At 43.5% G+C, this 24,910-nt stretch overlaps 3 protein-coding genes across 3 annotated transcripts in view; all 3 read right to left on the reverse strand.

Annotated features, from left to right (window-relative positions):
• The window catches only part of LOC310987540 (NACHT, LRR and PYD domains-containing protein 12-like), a 427,459-nt gene that overhangs the window by 319,433 nt on the left and 83,116 nt on the right, over window positions 1–24,910 (reverse strand). The gene's annotated exons all lie outside the window — the stretch shown is intronic.
• Window positions 2,408–10,612, reverse strand: LOC310987246 (NACHT, LRR and PYD domains-containing protein 1b allele 2-like; the record flags this gene model as incomplete). Its single annotated transcript, XM_083973435.1, has 9 exons — window positions 2,408–2,440; window positions 6,613–6,883; window positions 7,097–7,128; window positions 7,613–7,657; window positions 7,977–8,006; window positions 8,659–8,800; window positions 9,062–9,190; window positions 10,152–10,411; window positions 10,504–10,612. 8 exons carry the CDS (start codon window positions 10,610–10,612, stop codon window positions 6,620–6,622), a joined length of 1,011 nt encoding a protein of 336 aa, XP_083829561.1. The 3' UTR covers window positions 2,408–2,440; window positions 6,613–6,619.
• Window positions 20,861–24,910, reverse strand: part of LOC310987549 (NACHT, LRR and PYD domains-containing protein 3-like) — a 50,802-nt gene continuing 46,752 nt past the window's right edge. Inside the window, exon 12 of the mRNA XM_083973861.1 lies at window positions 20,861–21,103. Coding sequence (XP_083829987.1) covers window positions 20,920–21,103 — 184 coding nt within the window. The 3' untranslated portion in view covers window positions 20,861–20,919. The remainder of the gene's footprint in view (window positions 21,104–24,910) is intronic.

The following is a 24,910-nucleotide window of genomic DNA, read 5'->3' on the forward strand; positions in this document are numbered from 1 at the left end:
AGAGACAATATGAGATTTGCTTGTACAGCAGCTAAACCCACTGCAGCCCGTCTTCACAGCACATCCAGCCTCGCTGTCAATAAAACACACTCAGATTCTGTAACTGCAATCAGCAAAATATATGAAAACAATATAAAACACAATTTAAAAATGACAGTTGTTGTTGCTCTAGTTTATTTTGTTTAAATTTAAAAATGATTTAGCCTAAAAGCAGCTCAATGTTCAGCTGTAAGAAATGGAAAGCAGCGTCCTCTATTGTTATATTTGCAGCAACACTGATGCTTCAGGCTGCGATCATGCTTTTTTGTGTCGCTCATCCTCTCTCCAATCAGCCAGTTGTCGCTCAATCTTTTGCTCCAGTAGAATCATATGACGCCAAACGCCTCCTTTGATGTGAACGCGCACAGAGCACAAAGCTGAGAGCCGGACTTAACAAACCAAGTTGATAAACAGCGTTGCACCTTGTTAACTCTGACCGGGGCTGGAGGTTTAGTTGAGCTGGAACATGAACACAAAGCCTGGCTGTGTTGAGCCTAAATTCGTAGTACAGGCCTCAGGTTACTCATCGATCAGTCTCCATGGTAACGGACCAAGGCAGCATCTCACTGTGTCTTCCAGCGTCTGTAAAATGACTTTTGTTTTCAGAAAAGATGCTGAGTCATGTTCTTTATTTCTATTGTCACAAACACAGATAAACTGATTCATTTATTTTTAGTCCATTATATTTTATTTTTTTCTAAAGCAATTCAACCCGGCTAAGGTACAATGAACCATGGGATATGTCAGCTGGGTAAGACCATCTCTGTCACACACACACACACAAAACTTTGTGTTCAATAATGACATAAGAAGAAAAATGATAGAAGTCGTCATCATTGTGGTAAAATACAGCCCCCTCTTTGTTTTACTAAGAACGTTTAAGTACTGATTTCTAAAATAAATGTTAAAGCAGAAGTAAGCGATTCGGTCGTTTTGGGTAATGCTGCGTTCCAGGCAGGCTTTTGAAACCGTAAATTACAGCTTCAAGTCACAACTTACGACTTTGTAGCGTTTCAGGCAACCCACTCGTGTTTTTCCGACCTGTTTTACCGGTGAAAGTCACTATAACGGCCACTCGTAACTTCTGACCTGTGAACTCGTACCAGATCGAACTGGTACCACTTCACAGGTCGGAAAAAGACGAGTGACGGGTTGCCTTGAACGCACCATAACAGTCCTCGTCCCTACGTCACCACATTCACGCGCATCCCTTGGCTGCACACACAGCCCTGCATGCCGTTCTCTCTCCTCATTGGATAAAACTTGTAGGATACGAGAAAAGTTTTCTCCTCGGCTCAGAGCAGAGCAGAGTGACTGACAGACCCGTGTTTCGGTCCAAACACTCTATGTAAGTGATTGCTGTCGGAAGATATAACTATTTAAGACTTATATTAACACAAAAATATCGCTTACTTCTGCTTTAAGGAAAAACATAAAATACTACAAAATGAAATGTTTTAATTTCATAATGATAAAAAAAAAATAATAATAATAATAATGGAATCACTATTTTATTTTAGAGAAAACTGAAGCTATGTAAACAGACATAATGAATCCCCTGAGATGACAATGGCAAGCCAATAGGGTCATAATTCACCTGCTTCAGTTCATTTAACACCTTTCTGAACTACACTAGATGGATAATAAGCACTTGATAAGTGGTGTTGCTTAGTCAATTATCACTAAGCAATGGATTAGAATGGATTTTGTGAGTGTGTGGTGGCTTTTATTGAGGTGTTTACCATACATCAGACACGGTCTGAAGCAGGCGATTTGTGATCCTGTTGGCTTGCCATAGAGGACATACATGTGCTATATTCAAATCAAGATAGATATTAAAAGGAAACTACCTGTTTCCACCATAGACTGTACAAGAAACACTGGTTTGTGGAAACAGTAAGTTTCCTTTTCCACCTGCAAACTTAACACAATACAGCTCCAAGACAAGATTTCAACATTTTTATAATTCAAATGTAAAAGACAATTTAGGTTTTAATGTTGCAAAAGTTTGCGCATAAAGAACAGAAAAACTGTTTGACAGTTTGTGCTCGCACTGTGCAACAGTTCATTAGTAATAGAAAGCAAAAGTCACACAATTATTGTTGTTGCCAGGTGCTTTTTTTTAACATGGTGAATTACATTTGCTTGAATTATTCCAACATAATTATACATACTATCTATACATGTTGACTAATTGCTCAGTTTCTTGACTAACATGAGTAAAAAAAAAAGAAAACAGAGGAAAAATGATTATCTTACACACAACCTGCTCTACATCTGAGCTGCAGCTGCCCCATGTGAGGTTGATATATCTGTTGGATGCTGTGTTGTGTCGTCTATCTGAAGTCTCTGTAGAGATGTGTCACTTCCTGGATTAGTGGACGCCGTCACGAGCGGTGATCTTCTGAGGAGTATGGACACGACAAAACATCAGATCCTAATAAATATTTATCAATGTCTTATAGAACAGAATAGAATAGAATAGAATAGAATAAAACTTCATTGATCCCCTGAGGGGGAAATTAAAGGTGTCACAGCAGCAACAGATACAAAGACAAGGCGCACAAAGAAGGTAACATATCAATGTTCCTCTGTGCAACATTCACAATTAATAGAATAAATAAGATAAAAAAAAACCTCTGTGTTGTTAAAGTGCTAGGATCTGTGTGTGTGTGTGTGTGTGTGTGTGTGTGTGTGTGTGTGTGTGTGTGTGTGTGTGTGTGTGTGTGTGTGTGTGTGTGTGTGTGTGTGTGTGTGTGTGCGTGCGTGCGTGCGTGCATGCATATGGTAAATGGATTGTTGATCTTGTCCTTTATCCTCTTCTCCGCTACACTGCCTTCAAACTGTCCAGTTTGCGTCCCACCCCACTGCTGGCCTTCCTCACCAGCCTGTTGACCCTATTCCGCTCTCCCTCCTTGATGCCTCCACCCCAGCACACACCACAGCAATGAACAAGACACTGGTCACCATGGATTGGTAAAAACTGGCTAACAGTTTGCTACAGACATTAAAGGACCTGAGCCTCCACAGGAAGTACATGCAGCTCTGTCCCTTCCTGTATACAGCATCTGCGTTATACTTTCAGTTCAGCCTGTTGTTGATGTGGACCCCCAGAAACCTGTAGGAGTCCACTATCTCCACCTCCTCCCCCTGGATGGTAATGGGAGTTGGGGGCCTCCCGTGCCTCCAGGAATCAATCATCAGCTCTTTGGTTTTGGTTATGTTGAGCCTGAGATGGTTCTCCTCTGAACAGCGGACAAATCTCTCCATCATACCTCATACTCCTCCTCATCGTCCTCGCTGATACAGCCAACAATAGTCGTCAGAGAACTTCTGAAGGTGACACTTCCTGGAGTTGTGTCTGAACTCGAGGTGTAGATGGTGAAGAGGAACAGTGACAGCACCGTTCCCTGGGGTGCACTAGTGCTTCCTGTCACCACACCGGACAGTGTTGACTGCATTTTGACATATTGTGGCCTGCCGGATAGGTAGTTAGTTATCCAGGCCACCATGTCATGGTCCACCTGCATGGCATGGAGCTTCTCTGCTAACAGGGAGGGCTGGATGGTGTCTAATGCACTGGAGAAGTCGAAGAACATCAGTCTCAATGAGCTCCCCAACTCCTCCAGGTGTGAGACAGCCCTATGCAGCAGGAAAATGATGGCGTTGTCCACACCAACTTTGGCCTGGTAGGCAAATTGTAGAGTGTCAATGGAACTGCTCACTAATGACCTCAGCTGCTGCAGAACCAGTCTCTCAAAGACCTTCATGACCTGTGAGGTCAGTGCCACAGGCCTATATGCAGTATAGGTATAATGCAGGAGGTCTTCTACAGCTGGGGAATTCTACTCAGTTCCAGAGGGAGGCTGAACAGGTAGTGGAACACCTCTGCCAGCTGTCCTGCACATGCCCTGAGCAGTCTGGGGTCAATGTGGTCTGGGCCCTTTGCCTTCTTGGCTCTGAGCTTGGATAGCTCCCGTCTCACCTGGCTCGATGTAAAAAGTGGCCTGGGGGGGTGGGGAGGGGTCATCAGGATGTTTGGGTGGGAGGGGGCTGTGCCACAGTCTGCATTGTCCCCTGCAGCAGTTACAGCGGGGCATGGAGAATGAGGGGAAAGAGGGAGAGTAGGAGCAGCCAAAGCATGGGTGGGGGCAGGGGGGATGTGGCTTGGGCTGTATGGGGAGACCTGTCCCGCCAATCTCCTGATTGTGTGGGCTGAGTCAACCCTGTTGAAGTGCTGGTTTAGCTCGTTGGCAAGGTCTTGGCTCACCTCCACAGCTGGACCAGATGAATTTAGCCCCATTGTCTCACACCTCCTTGGCATTGCCCTGCTGAAGCTTACTCTCTAGCTTCCCTTTATAGCTGTTCTTGGCCCTTCTCAGCTCTCTCTTCAGCTCCTTCTGGACTGACCTCACCTCCTCCTTGTCTCCTTGTCTCCTGCCATGAATGCCATCTTTTTCCTGTTAAGTAGGATCTTAACTCATTGAGTGCCACGCTCCTTTCCAAAGTTTTAGTCAAGTGTACCGGCAATTTAGACCATTTTTGACTTTTTATGTAGAGCCATAGTGTATTCTATATTATTGCCACCAACACATACTGTAGCTCAATTGAAAGGTGAATCTTTATGCTTCAAATGGCCACAAACCGTTTGTTTCTACGTGCCTCCGTTCTTGAGAAAACTCAAGCTAAACATGGCTGGGTTTCACCAAAATCCCTCCTTTTTTTCTAGAAAAGGAGATAGAGCGTCTTTTATGAAAGGTGCTCTGTTTGTGTCTGTCGCTCTTCTGACACTCGCATTTCTGGATCAAAGGGCTCGTATAAGATAAATATATACAACAATTGTTGTTCTATTCACAAAACCACCATCGGGGGCGGGGGGGGCGCCACTAAACAACAATAACACAGACGCACCGTGCCGTGTCACAGCCTCTCGCCGCGGAACGTGAGGGTCAGTCGGCCACAGCAGGTCGGGAACACCGGTCCCACCGGTGGTCGCGGTCCTTCTGTGGTTCGGGTCGGTGCCGGCGGTCTGCTTTGGCCCAGAGACCATCAGATTTTACTGCGGGGGACTTTGGGGAGGACACGGTGTTGCTCCAGATGAAGACCGGGCGGGACAGTCGGTTGAGAGCTTCCTGGTTCAGCTCCGAGCTGCTGGAGCAGCAGCGCGGGTGAGAACGGAGCAGCTGCGCTGCATCCACATGCAGAACTCCGTTTGCAGAAGCTGAGTTATGATAAAACCATGTGGTGTCTCCATGTTTTTACGTTCAGTGGCAGCTGACGGTAGGAACACACGGAAACTCACCGGAGACACCGGAGCTGTCGGCTCAGGTCGAGGTGGCGTCTGTTAAAAGTCACCGTGGTGCAGAGAAAGCCGGTAAAATGTGTGTCAGGTAAACAATACGACATCGCCGTGACAACATATTGTCACGTGTATTGTTTTGCCTCGTGCTGACGGACCACTTAAATAGATGCTTGTTTATGCCGTTACGTACAGCGGCTGTTGTCCGTCTGCCTTAAGCCCGATTTCACGTGAATGCAGCATGAAAAATACGACTGAGTTGCTTGCGATCTACAACCGCACCACTAGATGGGAGTAATTCTTACACAATGTACCTTTAAGGGAGTGAACAGACGTTTTTCACCTCCAGGCGTCATAGAAAGGCCATGGGAACACATAGGAAGGACCGCTACAAAACCAGTAGAATATGGATTTTGCATAATATGGGCCCTTTAACAGTCCTGGTGGTGACTGGCTGAATCAACACAGGTTGGTATGTTGGTAAGAGGTGTATCAGGTTGTGGTCTGATCTGCTCAAAGGAGGGAGGACATGGGAGCTGTATGCCCCCTTCCAATTTGCATAAAGCAGGTCTAACGTTGTATTCCCCCTTGTTTTACAGTCCATGTATACTGTGTGAAATTTGTCAATACATCAGAATATCCGTCGCCGGTGGCCCAGTGTGGGCTCGACAGTCAAGTATCTCTTCCCTCATGTAGGGGAGCCTTGTCATGATAATCGGTCCGTGCGTACAATTAGCACACACAGAACAACATGATAGTCCACAGCACAGAACTGAATTAGTACCCAAACATACAAGAAAAAGTTAAACATGAAACACTGCTGCAACAGGCTGCCACACGCCAAGCGTCATCTTTGACCATGTTTACTATGTTTATATAGTAGTTGCTGAAAAAAGGGTTAAGGTTAGTTTAAGGGAGTTCGAGTTTGGGGGTGGGGACAGGCAGGTATGTACAGTATATGTTAAGTTAGATGATTGTGATAATTGCTGCTAAAGAGAAGTGTAAAAAGGAAAGAAGAAGGCATGATGTGTTTTCTTTGTGGCTGTACCAGACATAGAATTTCATAGATATTTCAGTTCTTCGGTCTTAATGAATGTGGGGGAAACACACACACGCTCTTTGTGCCAGATCAGTGAGCATCTGATTAATCCTCTAAATGAGTATTGGCCTCAGATGATCAGACCGATTTATTACAGGCCTGAGGGTGTGCTGTGATCATGAGTATGTTCTTGTGTTGTTTTTGTCTTGTTTGTTTGTATGGTTTCATTGTGTACCTGTGGATCATGAGCTGCTCCTTGACAACATCTCCACCAGATCAATCCTGTTCATCTTACTGTAGATGTCCTTGGTTACCTCCACAGACTTTTGGCTGTGGGTCTGTACTATCAGAGCCACCACGTCTGTCATGCTTGAGTTTTCCAGTTGGCTTTTTGGGATGCCCCTGTCCTCCAGGTACCATTTGAATGTCTTGAAATCTTCCTCTTTCAAACATGTCAGTGTGCACAAAAGCCTCTCTCGAACCTTTGATTGACCACTGATTGTTGCCTGCATTCAATGAAAGAAAATGAAGAGATGCAATTGTAGTTTTAATGTTACAACTGGAAAGCTCCCCCACATGCATAATAACTTACTGTATGTGAGACCCAATATAACCATGAGATTGGTCTGCATCATCATTTTAAATCCTGAATCATTTCCAGCATCCCATTAAAATGAAAGCTGCGTTGTATCAGGTCAAACGGATGTAACATTACTCACTTTCTGGAACAGTTCAGGCAGGCATTCATCCACTGAGAAGAACAGACAATGCATCTCATAGTGAATTAAAGTCTGACAGTATAATCTGAGTTCACATTTACAAAACAATAATAAATCCAGACATGAAACACACATACATCTCTAAACTGTCATTTATATGGTGATAAAAAAATGACCCACAGCCAGATTTCATGTTAAAGTGCAGGGCAAATTTGTCGAGGTATGATCACCTTTCTAGTGGCTCAGGAGTCTTTTCCTAAGTTACATAACATCCCTATTCTCTAGTCAGTCCTAAATATCAGTATCAAATTCAGGTCCTGCTGGTGTCATTTTTGTCAGCATTGTACATACAAGGAAGCGAGTGTAAAAAATATAATATAAAAAAATATAATATAAAATATAAAATATTAGTGTCTCTAGCTGCCACTGACCATGGCTCTCATGTATTAAAAGGACACATGTTGCTGACTGGAGGTCATGTTGGCTGTGAAATTATTATTTTTGTAGTGTACCTACCTTGTTGTGCAGCACCACAGCATGCTCCAGCTGCTGACTCTGCAGCTGTAACACATGGCACGACAATTGCATGATAAATACTTTATTCTATGCATTAACGACAACAGAACCACTGCAGGTTAAACAAAGTAAAATAATACTACAGCAAGTAGCAGCCCTTGTTCAGCTCTGTTAGGACTGTTTGAAATGTGTGACAAAACAAAAGACATGGACACTCAATAGTGGAGTCTGATATCCTACAATTGTCTCTGCAACCAGAGATATCACCAGACATAACAAGTGAATTCCTTCTACCTAAAAAAAAAAAACCCCACAGCAGGTGTGAGAGTATTCTTCTAAATACTAATCATGTGTGGTTTCTTACCTTTTAAATGATCAGAGATCTGATAGTCATCTGAAACAGAGTGTAGAACCAAACAAATGATGGATAGTTATGGATATAACACTGTACGTACAGTATATTTTTCTTAAATCATTTGCACAAAACAAGAATGTCTTTTTATTTTCACCTTGCTTTTCTTTTTTATTTCTGCTGCTGTAACAAGTAAATCTCCCTTAAGTGGGATCAATAAAAGTCTCCTGTGGTTGTGCGCAGGTCGGCAGGGTGGACTTCTTGCCTCTAGACAAGAAGGTTCTGAGTTTGATTCCCAGGCCTGGGGCAGTTTGTATGTCATCCCTGTGTCTGTGTGGGTTCTCTCTACATTTTCCAGTTTAGCTGTAGTGTGTGAATGTGTGTTTGTGTTTTTGTGTCTACATATGTGGCCCTGTGATTAGACTGGTGACCTGTCCATGGTGTCAGCTGGAATTGGCTCCAGTGACCCTGTATGGATAAGCAGTATAGATGATGGATCAATACACACCACCAGGTGGCGCCCACATGATCCTACTCTGTTGTGTGTTGGGTCTTTGATCAATTGATCTTGGACTCTTGCACATATGGATTTCTGAATCACACAAATTGATGTTGTTCCATTTTATCAGGTAAAAACATCCTACAAGATTTTATAAAAGATTCTTTTTCATTATATTGTTGAAAAATCACTGACCTTTTCGAATTTCACAGGTCCATACTGATTCTTCCTGATTTGTGGAGGAGTATGAGAGTGTGAGGTAGACGTTTCTCTCTGGATTCTCAATGAACACTTCATAGAAATTTGGGTCCTGGCTGTCATATCTGAGAGTCAGTTTCTTTGTAAAACATATGACATAAAACAGAAGGGAGTTAATTTACACACTATGTGAAAAGTCAAGTTAAATCTTACACAACAACAAAAAAGATTAAACAAGAACTCAAGAGATAATTAGTGTTTATTTGTTAGGATGCAGAGGTGTAGCTACTGTAAATCAACTTTTGTCACAAGACTCTGATCCCTCCATATTTCACACATGTCTGAACCTCAGTTCACTGTGTTCACATGTTTAACTGTTGACAAACGGTACAAACTGAACCTTGGGGTGGATGCGAGCTGTTTCATTGTCTGTTGTGAGGCTGAAGCGCTGCTTCATTCTCAGGTACTTGTCTGGATGTGGCTTCATGATCATTTTGTACTGGTTGGAGATTTGCTTCTGTTCTACTGCCTGGAAAAAGAGCAAAACAGTATGAGAGCAAGCAATGAGTATTGTGACCACAGGTGGGTAAAACATTCAAATGTGGGCTTTCAAAAAGTAATCATACTGAGATAAATGCAAGTTGTAATTTTGTGAAGTCATAACATTTTGAAAATACTTACATTTTGAGAAAATGCAACTAAAATGAGGGACACACTGAAATTCAAATTATATCGAAAAACCAGTGTAGGAGCAGTTAATGTGCCACATGCGCAGATACGTTGAAATAGCCTACTTTAAAATAACTGGATAGCTTTTTAGATGTATACCTCTCTTAGCCTTTACAAGAAAAAATATTTACCTCAGCTGCTGAGGAGAAATGATATGCCCTTCATCTTAAACTAAATATATGAGCTACTTTTACTGTAAATCCCTACAACATAAGATTCCTAATATATGTTTATTTGTTTGGATATTTGTTTGATTTCCTATTTTTATTTTCAAATGGCTGCCTTCTCTGATGAGTCTCATGGATATTTGACTTGCTCCTCCTTTGTGATGGTCTGCTCCTCTGTGTTCTAGTCTCTGTGCTCCCTCTTGTCCTCATCAGTTCAACTCTGTTGAGGTTTATAGTGTCTCTTGCTTTTCTGTTTTCCCCAAGTTTGCCATTGTTAAGTTTCCCTTCTGTCTGCTCCTGTTCCTCAAGATTTTAGACTTTCTGGATCAAGATCTTGTTATCACTGAAATAAATTTGTGTTACCCACACCTTTTTGTGTTAGGGTTAGGGGTCTACTTTCTGGTGTTTTTTGTGTCTGTATTTTTGAGCGCACATACACACACACACACACACACACACACACACACACACACACACACACACACACACACACACACACACACACACACACACACACACACACACACACACAGGCTGACATTTGTCTTATGTTACATAATGTTGTGCATTGGTGACAGTAAAATATTCAGTAACCTTTTGTAGAGCAGGATCTTTTGGGATCACGTAGACATGCAGCTTCAGGAACTGTGTGTTGGGTTTATAGTATATTAATACGTAACAGGCTATTTTAGCAGAAATGGCTTCTTTCAAGAGCAGCAGGGCGGCTCTTGGAGAAAAAACTGGTTCAGACAACTTGACATGGGACGATGTGACCTCAGATACTTTTTCCACAACATCCCCACAGCCATCTATGTGCAGGACTGCAAAGTTGTCTGTTACTGTTGGGTTGTCATCTGCATAAAATACAAGCACACTGTGAGGAGGATCCGACTGCAGCAGATTTGTTGTTCTCTTGTGCAGTGAGAGATGTACAAAGTCCACTGACCTATGCAGATCCAGTGTGGCAGGTAGACTTCATCCAACCTCCCTGCATTGACTATGATGTTCATCAGAGGTCCTGCAGGCATGTACTGTCTGCTCTCCATCCTCTCCATGTGGTCCTCCCAAGAGTTAAATTGGTACTGGAGGCTGACCGTCTCCTTACAGACCCAGCGTAAAGCAGAGACACTGCACTCAAAGTGTCCTGCCTCAGACTGTAGACTAAATCAGACCAAACAGGTCAGTTTGTGTTTGTGCATAAAACTCTATATTAGAAACACAGTGAGAATAATCTGCCTTGACTTTATTCAGAGTTAAATGTAACATTGTCAATTTACTTGTCATGTTGATTTGCTATAAGCAGTAACAGCACAGAGAGAGATGCAGTTTTCAAATTGTTGTTTTTACCAGTAAGTTGAAGCCTCATCTGCTTCTGTACTGTTCACCTCAGGTTCAAGTTTAGTCCAGTCGCTGGACTGCTGCTGCAGAGGACAGTCAGAAAAGTCAGCTGTCGTCTAAATGAGCACATGAAGGGATGAATCATGAATGAATAAAAGAAAGGGATTACCGTAGAGCTTCCACAGCTCTCAACCTCCAAGCTCCTTGAATCTCCTTGACAAAGCACAACAACGTTTGAAACTAGAAAAAGATAACCTACTGGAAATTCAACTGCTGAAAGCAGCTGAATGTCATTGCTGAAGAAATGCTGAATGAGCTGAAGAACTTGTTGAAACAATGCTGAATTAACTGAAGAAACCATTGAAGCAATGGTACAAAAGTGTTAAAAAGGTAGAATAAGCTGTTGAAATATGGTATATGTAACAGGGACAGTATAGTATAGTCTTTAAAGACTGCAAATTAGCTGAAGCTAGACGTCACATTTTGCATTTTTTGTATGTATCGACAACATCAACAACAACAACAGACAAAACAACAAACAAGAAAAAAGAAAGAAAGAGACGGAGAGGGGTAGATAGAAAGAAAGAAAGAAAGAAAGAAAAAGACAGAGAAAGAAAGAAAGATAGAGGGGGTGGATAGATAGAATGAGGTTGATAAGAGATAGAAAGGGAAGAAAAGAAAGAAAGAAAGAAAAAAAAGACTGAGAAAGGGGGTAGATATAAAGAAATACAGAAAGAGAGAAAGAAAGACAGAAACAGAGAGAGGGGATAGATGGATGGATGGATGGATGGATGGATGGATGGATGGATGGATGGATAGATGGATAGATAGATAGATAGATAGATAGATAGATAGATAGATAGATAGATAGATAGATAGATAGATAGATAGATAGATAGATAGATAGATAGATAGATAGATAGATAGATAGATAGATAATGTACATTAGTACATTATTATAGTGCTAGAGTGTCAACGGTGGTGGTGGTGGTGGGGGGGGGGGTCATCATCACCACCACTACTTCAAAAAATCCTAGTGGAAACATTGTGTACTCTGTGCTCTTCTCTCCCTCGCACACTGCAGTTCTCATCGCCAATTCCTCCTATTCTTTAAAAAGAGTGTAAATCCTGGTACGCCGTGGTCAGAATTGACAACACACACAAAACGGGGGAAAGAGGGTGTAAAAAAAAAGGTGTATCCACAATGATAAATGAGGCCCTGACAGATGTTCAGTCTCACTTTGTACACAGCTGCTCTGATTGGCTGTCTGCAGCTCACCTCTGGTTCTGGGTCTTTGTCCACACTGGGGACAGGAGGGGGGTCCTGAAGAACCAGACTGGTCCCAGTCTGAGGTGAAGCACTGTCTGCAGAACCAGTGTCCACAGCTGGTGGAGACTGGATCCTTCAGGACGTCCTGACAGAGACCACAGCAGGACAGCTGCTGGTCCACAGAGACACCACTCCTCTTCCTCCTGTCAAGACATTTCTGGATCAACAACATGTCACAGCTCCACATCTGAGCTCTGATTGGTTAACCTCCTCAAGGGGGCGGGGCTTCATGCAGCAGAGGAGCAGAGAGAGAGAAAGTAGAGGAAGACGAGTGTAGAGAGACGAGCTGAATGAAGACCTGGTCCTGAACGGTCTGGTTTCTTGACCTTAAATCTGGACTCTAAAACAAACTCCCTGTTAGTTTGAGTCTCTTCAGTTCTGCGTCGTCTCGTCTGGTTTTTACTCCAAATGTGTGAAATGCAGGGGTGAAAGTAGTTTAAAATTATTTCCGGTACTATTACCAAAAGTTATTTTTCTCTGCGTTATTATTATTATTACTGATTTTAATTGGGACATTTTGCAACAAACGTTAAACGTGTGGTACACGAGTCAATACACAAGGGAATTTTGAAGATCACTGGCCCCACCATTCTAACCACTGGCCCAGGACAATGTCAGGTACTGATCCCCATAATAACGAAAAAGAACATATTCCAGCCAATTCCTGCGGTCTCGCCATCAAGGCTGGAGCTTTCTTATATACCAATACCAATACCAATACTAGTAAATTTCCACGATTCTCGATACTTATTCAATAACACGATTTAAGAAGAAGAAAAAAAAACATGTGCTTCTAAATTAGACTAATTTATTTAATAAATAAATAAATTAACTGTTTCACATCAAACTTGTATTTAAGATCCACTGTGGTTTAACAATGAAGTAAAAACAGAATTAAAATGGTAAATATGCCTCAACACAAACGGAAAGTCATGTAGTCATTACTTTTATCTTCCAGTAGTTCAATGATACAACTGTTGTTCTCATACATTCACTTTAGACTGTTTCCACAGACTGGTGCAAAACAGACTCATTGTTTAATTTTTCAGCTTTGTTTTAGTTAGTTAGTTAGTTTTATTTATTGTCCACGTGTGGAAATTTGTTTTTGGTCTCATGTTTACACACGTTTGTTTTTTCTCTGCGCCAAACCATCATGGATGTATTATGGTCTAAACTTGCACCACCGCTGTGGCGCACACCGAGCAGCTGGAGCCGCATTCACATAAACGGGCCGCGAGCTCGACTGTAGCCGCACCGAGACCCAGCGCGTGCTCTGGCCCGCGTGTAACGACACAACGTGCTGAGGGAAAAGTTTCACGGTACCGAAGGAAAAGGTTCTACGCAGTACCGGACTGCACCGGCTTACTTTCACCTCATGGTGAAATGATTGAGAAGCTGTTGGTGGTGTTTTCCTCTTTCAGACACTGATCATGTGTTTGATGTTGGTTCTGGACTGAGTCCTATCAGCTCTTTAACTAATGAGCTCCTCATCCAGACGCTGCTGTGTGGCTCTAATCAACCTGTGTTGGAGCTCTGATCCAGTGTGAGGAGACTGAAGCTGACAACAGAAGCTTCAGCAGCTCCACCTGAGCTTCACTACATGTTGTGGAGAAGCTCAGACAGTCACAGACAGGAAACAGGAAACACTGATCACTCCTGTCTGGTTCCTGACTTTTCAAAATAAAAGTCTGTGTGTATCAGCTGCTTTAATCTCTACTGTGACTTCAGTTTAAAGGTTCAGACGTGTGGATCATTAAAGTCCCTGGAAAGTGAAATTGGAGTTTTGTTTCAAAATATATTAAAAGTGTTCGAAATGTATTGATAAAAACATGCAAAAAGACTCATTTCTGTGCAGTGCTTAATTTTAGAGGTTAGGGTTTCACAGTTTCACTCTGCTTCAGTGGTCTTTGTTTTTAAGGGCAGGCTTACAGAGGGGGCGCCGTGACGCACTGGCGTCCCTACTTTCATAACTCCTCCCATGTGCACAGTAATATTATAAATACTTCAAGAATGCCAACGAGCGTCTGCTGCCACTACCCCTGGAGCTACCAGCGCCGCCGGAGCTACCAGTCCACTAGCTTGGTCTCTGTCTTAATAAAATGTAATGCAGACTTATCAGGTCATTGTAAAACATTTATTTATTGATATAAATGTGGTGTTATTTGAACATAGTCTATACAGATCCCAGAGGCAGCGCTGCTCTTTTGTGAAACATGAAGCTCCACTTTTAATTCAAACAAACTAATGAGATTGCCACCGTGGGACCAGCCGGCGCTCGGTGGCAAAACTCTAAAAGCCCAAACAGCCACAGTCCAGGTGAACCTCTGCAGCGTCCGTCCCACAGCTCACCGACACAGCAACAGCTACACCGGCAACAACACTGAGGGCCGCCGCCGTCAGCAGACGAATCTCTGCTTGCCCTGATAGCATTAGCTCGGCGGCTAGCGCTAGGCCCGTCGTCCTGTGCTGACGGTGGCGGCCCTCATTGTTGTTGTGGTGTAGCCTTCAAGGCTCCCGTTGCTGTGGCGGTGAGCCGTGGGTCCGATGCTGCAGTGGCTCGGGACCATGGAGGCTCGGGGTGAACGGGACGAACGGGGCTAGCCGCCGAGCTAACGGTTAGCGCCGGGCTAGTCGAGCTAACGCTATCAGGGTAGCGGAGATCCGTGTGCCCCCAGCATATTTCCCTCACTGCTCAGTGTGTATCCGAGACATTCAGATAAGAGCTGGACTCAGACTCAGGCTCAAGCCCGTAGCTGCTCGGGTAGCCTACGATGTGACAGTTAGCAGTTGGCCATTTGATTGACAGTTGAAACTTGACGAAGCTCAGCAAGTGGGCGGGGCTTCTGTGCCTGCAGCAGACATCCAGAGCTGCGAGAACTGCCTCATTTAGTCATGATTTTAAAACCTAATTTCACCTACTAAACGAATTTTTCTAGCATCCAAAATTGGCAGGATGGTTAATAGGACATATGTCTGGGATGTGATTAACTCAGAAAACGAATCCAGTGTCACTTTTCAGGGACTTTAAAGTGTTGGTGCAGCAACGTTCACACTGACTGAGGCTGATGACACAGGAACATGAGGATGCTGTGCTTCATCAGTCTGATGGACAGAGTGTGTGTGCATGTTTCTGTCTCTGAGGTTTGTTGTGAACCTTCAGAGTCTGATGGATCTGGTTCCTGGTTTCTCTCTGTTTCCTTCACATGTGTCTAATGACTGAATCATGTTCAGCTCAGTTTACAGTAGAAACCGTCTCTTACTGTGACTCTGAAGGTCCAGGTCCAGGTCCAGAACTGAATCCTGGAGGATTATCTTTGGACTGGTGACTCCTCATGGACAGACAGATGGATCCTGGAGACTCTGCCCTCAGTCTGTGGTTCTGAACTCTGCAAACACAAACATGTTTTTATTCACACCGATCACTGATCAATACTCTGAGTCATTGTTCATGTTAAGTTATGATTTTCTTGAGTGTTACCAAATACATGACTGACATTTGGAAATCAATCAGTCCACCTTAAATGTCAGTATGAACATTTGTTTGAGCTCTCTACACTTCAAACACTTTAGTGATGATCAGATCTTCAAGTGTGAGAGCTATCAGCCTTACTCTGTGAGAGGGATAAAGACTGGTCCAGAGCAAGGCATTCAGGTGATCCTTCACACTGGTTACACTTCAGACAACTTAGGAATAAATGTACTTCAGTCCTGAGAAAATCAAAATCCAATTATAGCTGCTGCGCAGCAATGGTCAGGGCCGGGCTAATTTTTTTTATAGACAAAATTAGGCAATTTTAAAGTGAAAGTTGCAAAGCCGTAGCACATATGGTTGATATGTTATGAATTTATTTTCAAAGTTTTTAAATGTAGATACGTGCTGTAATGCCACCATCAGGACTATTGTCTTGTGTTACTAGTTGACAACATCTGGCATTTTGAAATGTCATCATCATCATCACTCTTGCTGGGGCTTGAACCCAAATCCTCTGGCACCAAGAACCAGCTCCTAACTCACTGAGCTGATTGTCTGGAAGTGAGCCCTGATGCATGGCTTCTCAAATAGATTCAGGCTACGTTTACATGGAAAACGCAAAAGTGGCGTTGCGTTCTCACTTTTTATTTCGTGTTTAGACAAGCGTTTTTGGGGTGGAAATCTGTGTGCATACGGTGATGCAAAAATCTGTGGAATTCATGCACGCCAGGCGCCTAGGTGGCAGTGTGCCACACAACACAACACCACCAAGTCTGCACGCCTGTGTACAACCAAGAATGTTTTCATCTTCTTGATTTCTGGCAGCCTGTATGCCGGCCATCGTAAATCTGCCCTCCGTGCCCTCCTAAGGTAATAGCAATCACTAGTTTTTTTCACTGATTATGCATGGAAAGCAGGACTTCCTAAGAAGAAGAAAGAAGAAGAACATTGAGGAAAACAATAGGGTCCTGGCAGCTGATGCTGAAATATGCCATATCTTAAACAAACATTTTGCAGAAGCTGCAAGAAGGTATTTGATAAGGAGTATCCGGAGCTCCACCTCGATAACTCTGATTCAGGCAGTTGTACTGCTAATAATTAATTTATTATTATTAATTATAAGTCTCCCAAGGGTCATATTTCTTGTTTCTCCTTCCACCCATTCACATGCAGTGAGGTGTTTGATACATTACACGCTATAAATCTATAAAGTGCTCTACCAGTGAGGACAATCTAGATTCCTTTTTCTTAAAACTTGCAGCACCAATCATCACCCAGCAACTAACAGACATGTTTAATCCATCCATCTCAAGTGGAACATTTCCGATACTATGGAAATCAGCACATGTGGTCCCCTTACATAAAGGTGGAGAAAGAGATAGCTTGAATAATTATCGCACTATTTCCAAATTACCCTGTCTAGCAAAAATAATGGAATCCTTGGTCAGCTCTCAATAAGAGAGATGTTCCTACACCCTACTTTCCCAGACTTCATTCTGCAATTGTAAATTCAAGTTCCTTTACACTTAACCATCTGTGATGCCCATCTTCCCACTTCCTAATTCACACTCAAACCCCTTTGTATTTTAAATTGTATCTCTTAGGCCCCGTCCAGACGAATCTGTTTTTTTCGAATCCGGATAAATACTTTATCGGATCGGCCTCGCGTCCACACGAATCCGGCGTTTTCGGGGGTGAAAACGGTATTTTTTGAAAACGGGTCCCAGAGTGGCAAAATTTGAAAACGCCGCCCCAGCGTTTTCGTCTGGACGGCCAATACGGCTTTTTTCTGAAACGATGTTGTCATGCCCCCCCGCCGCTCTACCTGTAACCTGAGACACACACACACACACCGCTGCAGCAGCAGCAGCTGCATCTCGGCCGACTACCGTCAGGTCGCTCAGACGCTGCAGCTGAATCGCGATATGTTTAATCATCACTGATCATCATATTTACTCTGACACGACTCCCTGTCAACATTTAATCCCATGTTTGAGTTTGAATACAGCGGGGAACTTCTTCTATTGAATTACAGCGGGGACTTTCCGTCTTCTTCTCTGTCTTAAATGTTTATGTGTGGCAGCGCTGCAGCGCCACACACGCTCCACACACACGCCTGCAGTATGTAGGTACTACAGCGTTTTGGGTCGTTTTCAGGTGATGCGTGTGGACGCAGATATTTCTGAAAACGATGCCGCGTTTACGGAGATTTTTTTCAAAACGATTAAGAAAAAGATCGGATTCGGTGAAGCCGCGTATTCGTCTGGACGGGGCCTTAACTCCATACCTCGGGAGACCAGTGATGATACCTTCAAAGGCGAAGGTGTGAAAACACAATCAGGGAAGGGGCCGGCCAAAGGACATAAACACACCCCAGAAGTGGACCTTCCCTCAGCTATAAATGTTTAGGTTTTCCCTTTGTTCAGAGTCTTTTCTTTACCATCACCTGCTCAGGTAGAAACTGACCTTTCCTTGCAAGGAAATAAAAATAATGTCGGCCGGCGAAGTCCCTATTTCATTATTCACCAACAGCAAACAGCTAAGAATTTCCACGACACTACTCACTTTTAAATCCTTTTCAGTCTGGGATAAGCCGGTGCATATTCTCATTTGCCCAGGTCATAGTATTTCAAAGGAGGACGCATCTGACCAGGCTGGGACTGGTCCGACCAAAAAAAAAAAAACCTGGTTATTCAGTATCGCTGTATACGTGATAAATACAGTATCACAGTTTCTGATTACTGCGCCGAGCAGCTCAGGAGACGGGGTTGCTGTCTCTGTCATGTCCCGGTCACAGCTCACACACGGGGAGCTTCACTCCTCTGAGAAACATCGTAGCAAACTTGTAAACAGCCGTCATTTGGATAAACCGACTGCACATTGGGGATCTAAACAGTTACTTTCTCGTATGAAAAAATATAAAAACTAAATAGTCTCCTTGTCGCTCCAGAAATGCGCTCTTGTTGTTGCCGCCGTTTTGTTAGTAATGTATCTATGGTAACAGTTACGTCAGTTGGCTGAGCGGCTTTCAGATATCGGGGTACGGTGTTTACATGCTCCAATATCCTGGTTTCTTTCGGAAATCAGGTTTATCAAAATCAGGATATGGGCTTATCCCGATTTCTGGAATTGGGAAATGGTGTTTACATGCGCAAAAAACAGGGTACTTAATAGTGCTGCACGATTAATCTAATCGCAATCGCAATCGCGATGTCACGCCGTGCGATTACGTAATCGCACGAAAGAGTGCGATTGGCGATTTAAAGTACATAAATGTGCGACCGCGTGAGCCTGTAAACGGGACTTTAACTCCTGTAGTGTGTGGAGCAGAGCTGCTAATGTGTGTAGCATAGCAGACTCCGTTAGTAGTCATGTGACCAGCAGGTCTGATCACGTGACTACCCAGCTGGCAGACAGCGCTCCGTGTGCTGCAGGACCGTCTCCCCGTGATTACAGCAGGTGTGGAGCTTTAGCGTCACGGAGCGAACTGTGTTTTCCTCCGCAACATGTGCAGTGCGTTTAAAAAACGAGGAGGTGTATGCCTGTTGGGGCGAACGACCAGAAAGCTCCAGTGTTTGGTTTTCTTTTAACTGTCTTTTTTATTTATTTTTTATTTTTATTTTACGGTAACAGCCACACTCATTTGCCGTCTCCTCTCGTCTCCTCCGTTGTGTGTGTGTGCGCGCGCGCGTGCGTGTGTGTGTGTGTGTGTCTGTCTGTCTGTCTCTGTGTTACCTGTGTACCTGTGTGCTGTGAGAGGAGGGAGGGGGGAGAAAGGCATTGTAATAAATGATGGCATCGCAGTAGACTATGAAACTGCACAAAAAGTTACCTATTTTTATTTAATACAAAGATACTGTAAGGAAACACTTATTATTTGAGAAATACACTCCTAAAATATGGTTATTTCCTGTGCTGTGCTTGATAATCAAGCAAATAGACTCCTTACAGCATTAATTTACAATATCGTAATCGCAATCGCAAATCGCAATATTTTCCACCATAATCGCAATCGAACATTTTTATCAAATCGTGCAGCACTAGTACTTAACTCATTGAGTGCCAACCACGTAATTTCTCGTTTTTCGTTCCCATGCGTTGAGTGCCAAAAACGAGATTTTACGTTTTTTTATTTTTTATTTTTTATTATGAAAATAGACACTTTAACACACCTTTATGTGTAAATTTGGGGACTCTACGATGAGCAGAACTGAAATAGATGACGATCAAAGTCTCATGACAGCTCATGATCTGGAAGTTTTTATCATAACTCGGCTTCTGCAAACGGAGTTCTGCATGCGGATGCAGCAGCTGCTCTGCTCTCACCCGCGCTGCTGCTCCAGCTGCTCGAGCTGCTCGGAGCTGAACCAGGAAGCTCTCAGCCGACAGTCCGCCCGCTCTTCATCTGGAGCAACACCGTGTCCTCCCCAAAGTCCTCCCGCGGTAAAATCTGATGGTCTCTGGGTAAAAGCAGACCGGCATCACCGACCCGTACCACAGAAGGACCGCGACCACCGGCGGGACCGGTGTTCCCGAGCCGCGGTGGCCGACAGACCCTCACGTTCCGCGGCGAGAAGCTGTGACACGGCACGGTGCGTCTGTGTTACTGTTGTTTAGTGGCGCCCCCCCCCGCCCCCGATGGTGGTTTTGTGAATAGAACAACAATTGTTGTATATATTTATCTTATACGAGCCCTTTGATCCAGAAATGCGAGTGTCAGAAGAGCGACAGACACAAACAGAGCACCTTTCATAAAAGACGCTCTATCTCCTTTTCTAGAAAAAAAGGAGGGATTTTGATGAAAACCAGCCATGTTTAGCTTGACTTTTCTCAGGAACGGAGGCACGTAGAAACAAACGGTTTGTGGCCATTTAAAGCATAAAGTTTCACCTTTCAAATGAGCCACGTATGTGTTGGTGGCAATAATATAGAATACACTGTGGCTCTACAAAAATCGTCAAAAATGGTCTAAATTGCCGGTACACTTGACTAAAACTTTGGAAATGAGCGCGGCACTCAATGAGTTAAAAACCCTGAATAAAATCGGGGTACTGAAGTGCATGTAAACACAGTCACTGTAGCTGCTGCAGCGTTTTCTGAGTCTGTGATGTCATAGATGATGTCATATGTGATGTCACATCCTGACAGGTTCACCTGCTGCACTTTACACTTTATTTCACTCCCACAGTCTCATCAGCTGTGGAAACAGCTACAGATCAGACTCACTTCAGAGTCTCCAGTCGAAAGTCTGGACTCTTCACAAGATCATGAAGCTGCTGCAGAGCTGAAGAACTCAGGATGTTGTAGTATCCACCCAGGTCCAGGAGTCTCAGGTGGGAGGGGTTGGACTTCAGAGCTGAGACCAGAGAAGAACAGCTGATCTCTGACAAACTGCAGTTGAACAATCTGAATAAAGAATAAAAGAAGATGATGAAATGAAGACACACACACACACACACACACACACACACACACACACACACACACACACACACACACACACACACACACACACACACACACACACACACACACACACACACATTGTCTGATACATCACATGTGTTTCTGTAGTGGAGGTGAAACATGAAGAGAAACAGAGACTGGACTAAAAACCAGTGAGGTGCAGTCAGGGCTTTGATTTATTCACTTCATCTAAAGTTGGATTCTTTTGGACTTTCAGATAACTTTACTACAAGTTCAATGTGTCAGAATGTGGTGATTTTCATGGTCTAATAAAAGCCAGTAAACAGAGCTAGCTTCTGTCCAGGCAGCAGCTGCACAAACCACTCAGCCATGTGTAGTATTACAGAGCAAAGGCCCAGAGCTGCTCTGCCTCTTCTGTCAGTACGGTGTGTATGTGGCTGTTTGCACATGTGCAGTAAGTTCCCACAGAGAGTTCACATGGAGGTGAAAAGGCTCAACGCTACGCTGCCTCTTAACTTAACTGCACCATGTCTGAGCTGCACTTCTGTTCACGTTGCCTTGGTGAATGGTCAACACACAGACGTGTCCCCTGGCTTTTTAGCCTCCAGCAGTTTAGCAGCTAAGTCAACTGCAGTGATGCTCCACTGGAGAGGTGAACACCTTAATGAGCTTTCATCTGAAGAACAACAGCAGCTTTTATCTGACGGGAGACCAACGCCTGAGCTACGGTGGCTAACAGTTAGCAAGTTTTAACACACACACACACACACACACACACACACACACACACACACACACACACACACACACACACACACACACACACACACACACACACACACACACACACACACACACACACACACAGCCCAGGTTGTGTGTTTTATCTGTTGTAAACCTTGTAATAACATCTTGTTGTGTACAGTTAACATCCTTGTTGCTCAGGTTTGAGTGTGGATTTTGTTAAAGGTTTGTTGTGTGATGTGAGCGGTGCTCCAACATGTGATCCTGTTATTGATTTGAGTTGTGTGTTATAGATGATTTGGTAAAACAGTGTTACAGTTCAGCACAACACCATAGATCACTTGTAAAAGCGCATCTCTCTCTCAAAACAGTTCACTCATGTGTCAAAACTAAATTTAATTCCCATACAAATAGCCAGTGCCCCCAAAATGCATCCTCTCTTTGGCAATGTGTAAGCACTGCAAGTCAAAATGTTTAGATGTTTTGTCACTATGGCAGAAGACCACTGAAGGCCGTTATCCCGGTCCCACCCACATCAAATGAAATAAACCAATAAAACATAGGCTGTAGTGCAGCCCAGTAAATAGTCTCAATTCAAGTCTCTCCGGCCATATGGTGCCAACGTGAATGCACAGCTGAGCGGAGCTTCTCCAGCTTCCGTCGTCCTCCCTCCGCTTATTATTGTCACCTTCACCTTCGTCACCTTCTCATCCTGTAGGCTTCATCCACAAACACTGTGGACCAAGTGCACCATCTCAAAAAGTGCAACTTCTGCTCTGCCAGTGAGCGAAGGGAAGTTTACTTTGAAAAAATGCAAGGAAAATATGAATTAACCTGATTAGGACGTGTTAATAGCCAACACGTTCTCACTCCCAGTGCGTCAACCCCCTGACGAACGGTCACTGTCCCTCCTCGTCACATGCCTGACTCATTAGGTACCCGTTTTTCGTCATGAGGTGACGAGCGGGGATTTCAATTCATTCCAATGCAACCCCCTTCGCGGCGATTCTCGTCATGAGGTGACGAGCGGGGATTTCAATTCATTCCAATGCAACCCCCTTCGCGGCGATATGTGACCCTCAGAGTAAAGTGATCCAGCCGACCGGACGCGGCGCTGAACGACGCACTGAGCTGGAAAACTTTTTTTCCCCTTTGAAGCTTTATTGAACCTGGTGTGTCTGACATAGCTTTCATCCAAGCCGTCATTTTGGTTATTATTAGGGCCACGGGCAATCGCACCGGGCACTACTGTTATTGTGTGGATTTTTTCTTATTATTTTTCATCTTCCGGACGCTTTTCGATTCGCTCCTAGTCCTGCAACTCGAAGAGTTGCAGGCCAAATTATATATCAAAACGTGCGTCTTGATCAGGATCGGTGTGCTATCAGTTTTCTCAACAGTCTACGAATTTTTCGCGACGTAAGTCGCGAAAAACTACGCAAAATTTTGCATGTAAGTCAATGGGACGGGCGAAAAAAAAAGAGCGAAAAAGACCAATCATTGGAGTTTAACAAACGTCTACTGCTCAGGCATACTTTCACCTAGAGACTCCATTTAAACTTTAAACAGTAGGCACAAGTCTTGTGTATTGTCGTATTACTCCACGTTTTGATAGGTCATATAGTTTTTGATCAATCCCTGATCAATGACCATGATCATTTTTGGAGAAATTATGAGATTATAATGGGTGTGTATTGGACGGAATGTTCGTGTCAGAGTGCGTGACATCATCGGTTAGAGTGGGAGAGATGCCAGAAAAACTCCAGATTTTTTCTCTTTCCAAACTCGGCCCGGCCACAATTTACACTCTACACACATAATTTTTTCAGAATTTGTAAGACAAACTTGTCCTGTCACTCATCATCTGCTCAAAATATCAGAGAGACTTACAGAATTTAAACTCTGAGCCTCTAAGTGCGGCCACGTCTGTCTCTGCTCCTCATTGACTCCAATATAAATATTTTCTGAGAGAAGCAGAACGGCCTGATGTTTTAAAACTGCCAGCGTCGCCAAAATATTTACTGTAGAAACACCAAATCGTACCAAAAGTTTCAGTAAGTCCTTAGAGCAACGTTGATCTGTGTTTTGTTCTGATAGGAGTTACCGTTTTGTCATGCTGAGCCTAAATGTGAGACCGCTGCAGAGGCAGAAAATGGCTCTTTTTCTCCATGTTTCTGTCTGTCTCAGCCTGCGGGGGCCCCTATCGCCGTGGTAACCTCTTTGATCCTCAGGCCAGAGCTCGTTAACTTCATAAACAATCCACCTGGCGCTCGTTTAAATGTTTATAAACAGAGACACAGCTAAATCAGACTGACACAGGATGCAGCTACTAACTAACTATGTGTCAAGTCAGTCACACACACAGACTCTAGAGCCAGCTTCATGTGATTACAGTCTCACACACACACACACACACACACACACACACACACACACACACACACACACACACACACAGTTAACCTAATGTGGTTACAGCTCCTCCATATCAGTGCTTATAGAAAGATGATCATGTGTCTGTCTGATCAGCTCTGTCTTGACCTTAAGATCGTGGGTTTGATTCCCATGTTGACAGAGATGGCACAACCCGCAGTAGCTCCCGTGGCCCATTCAAAATTTCCCGAGAGGAAATTTTCTAGTTTATTTACTGATCTTGGCGTTGGTGCAGAATAATAAATAAACAAACAAACAAATAAATAAATAAATTACATCCTTGTCGGAAGACCAGACGGGGTGGGGGTGTGTAATAAATAAATAAATAAATAAATATTTTTGTCCCGTGCGTAATTGTCAAGATCCGCATTTCGATTAAACTCGCCTTTCTTCTTTTGTACGAGTTGTTGGACGACTGCATTTTCATTTTATTTACTTATTTCCCTGTCCTAAGTCATGTTTATGGATACACAGTTGAACATATTGTCATTTTACCCTCGGCATTTTCCCCTCACTTTGCTGAATATCTGTTGATTCATGTCATAAACACGTTTTGTTCATTAAAAATATGTGGTGTTTATTAAAAATATGTTGTTCATTCAAATCGGT

Source organism: Trachurus trachurus (assembly GCF_905171665.1).
Source record: "Trachurus trachurus genome assembly, chromosome: 6".
In the NCBI taxonomy this organism is placed as follows: Eukaryota; Metazoa; Chordata; class Actinopteri; order Carangiformes; family Carangidae; genus Trachurus; species Trachurus trachurus.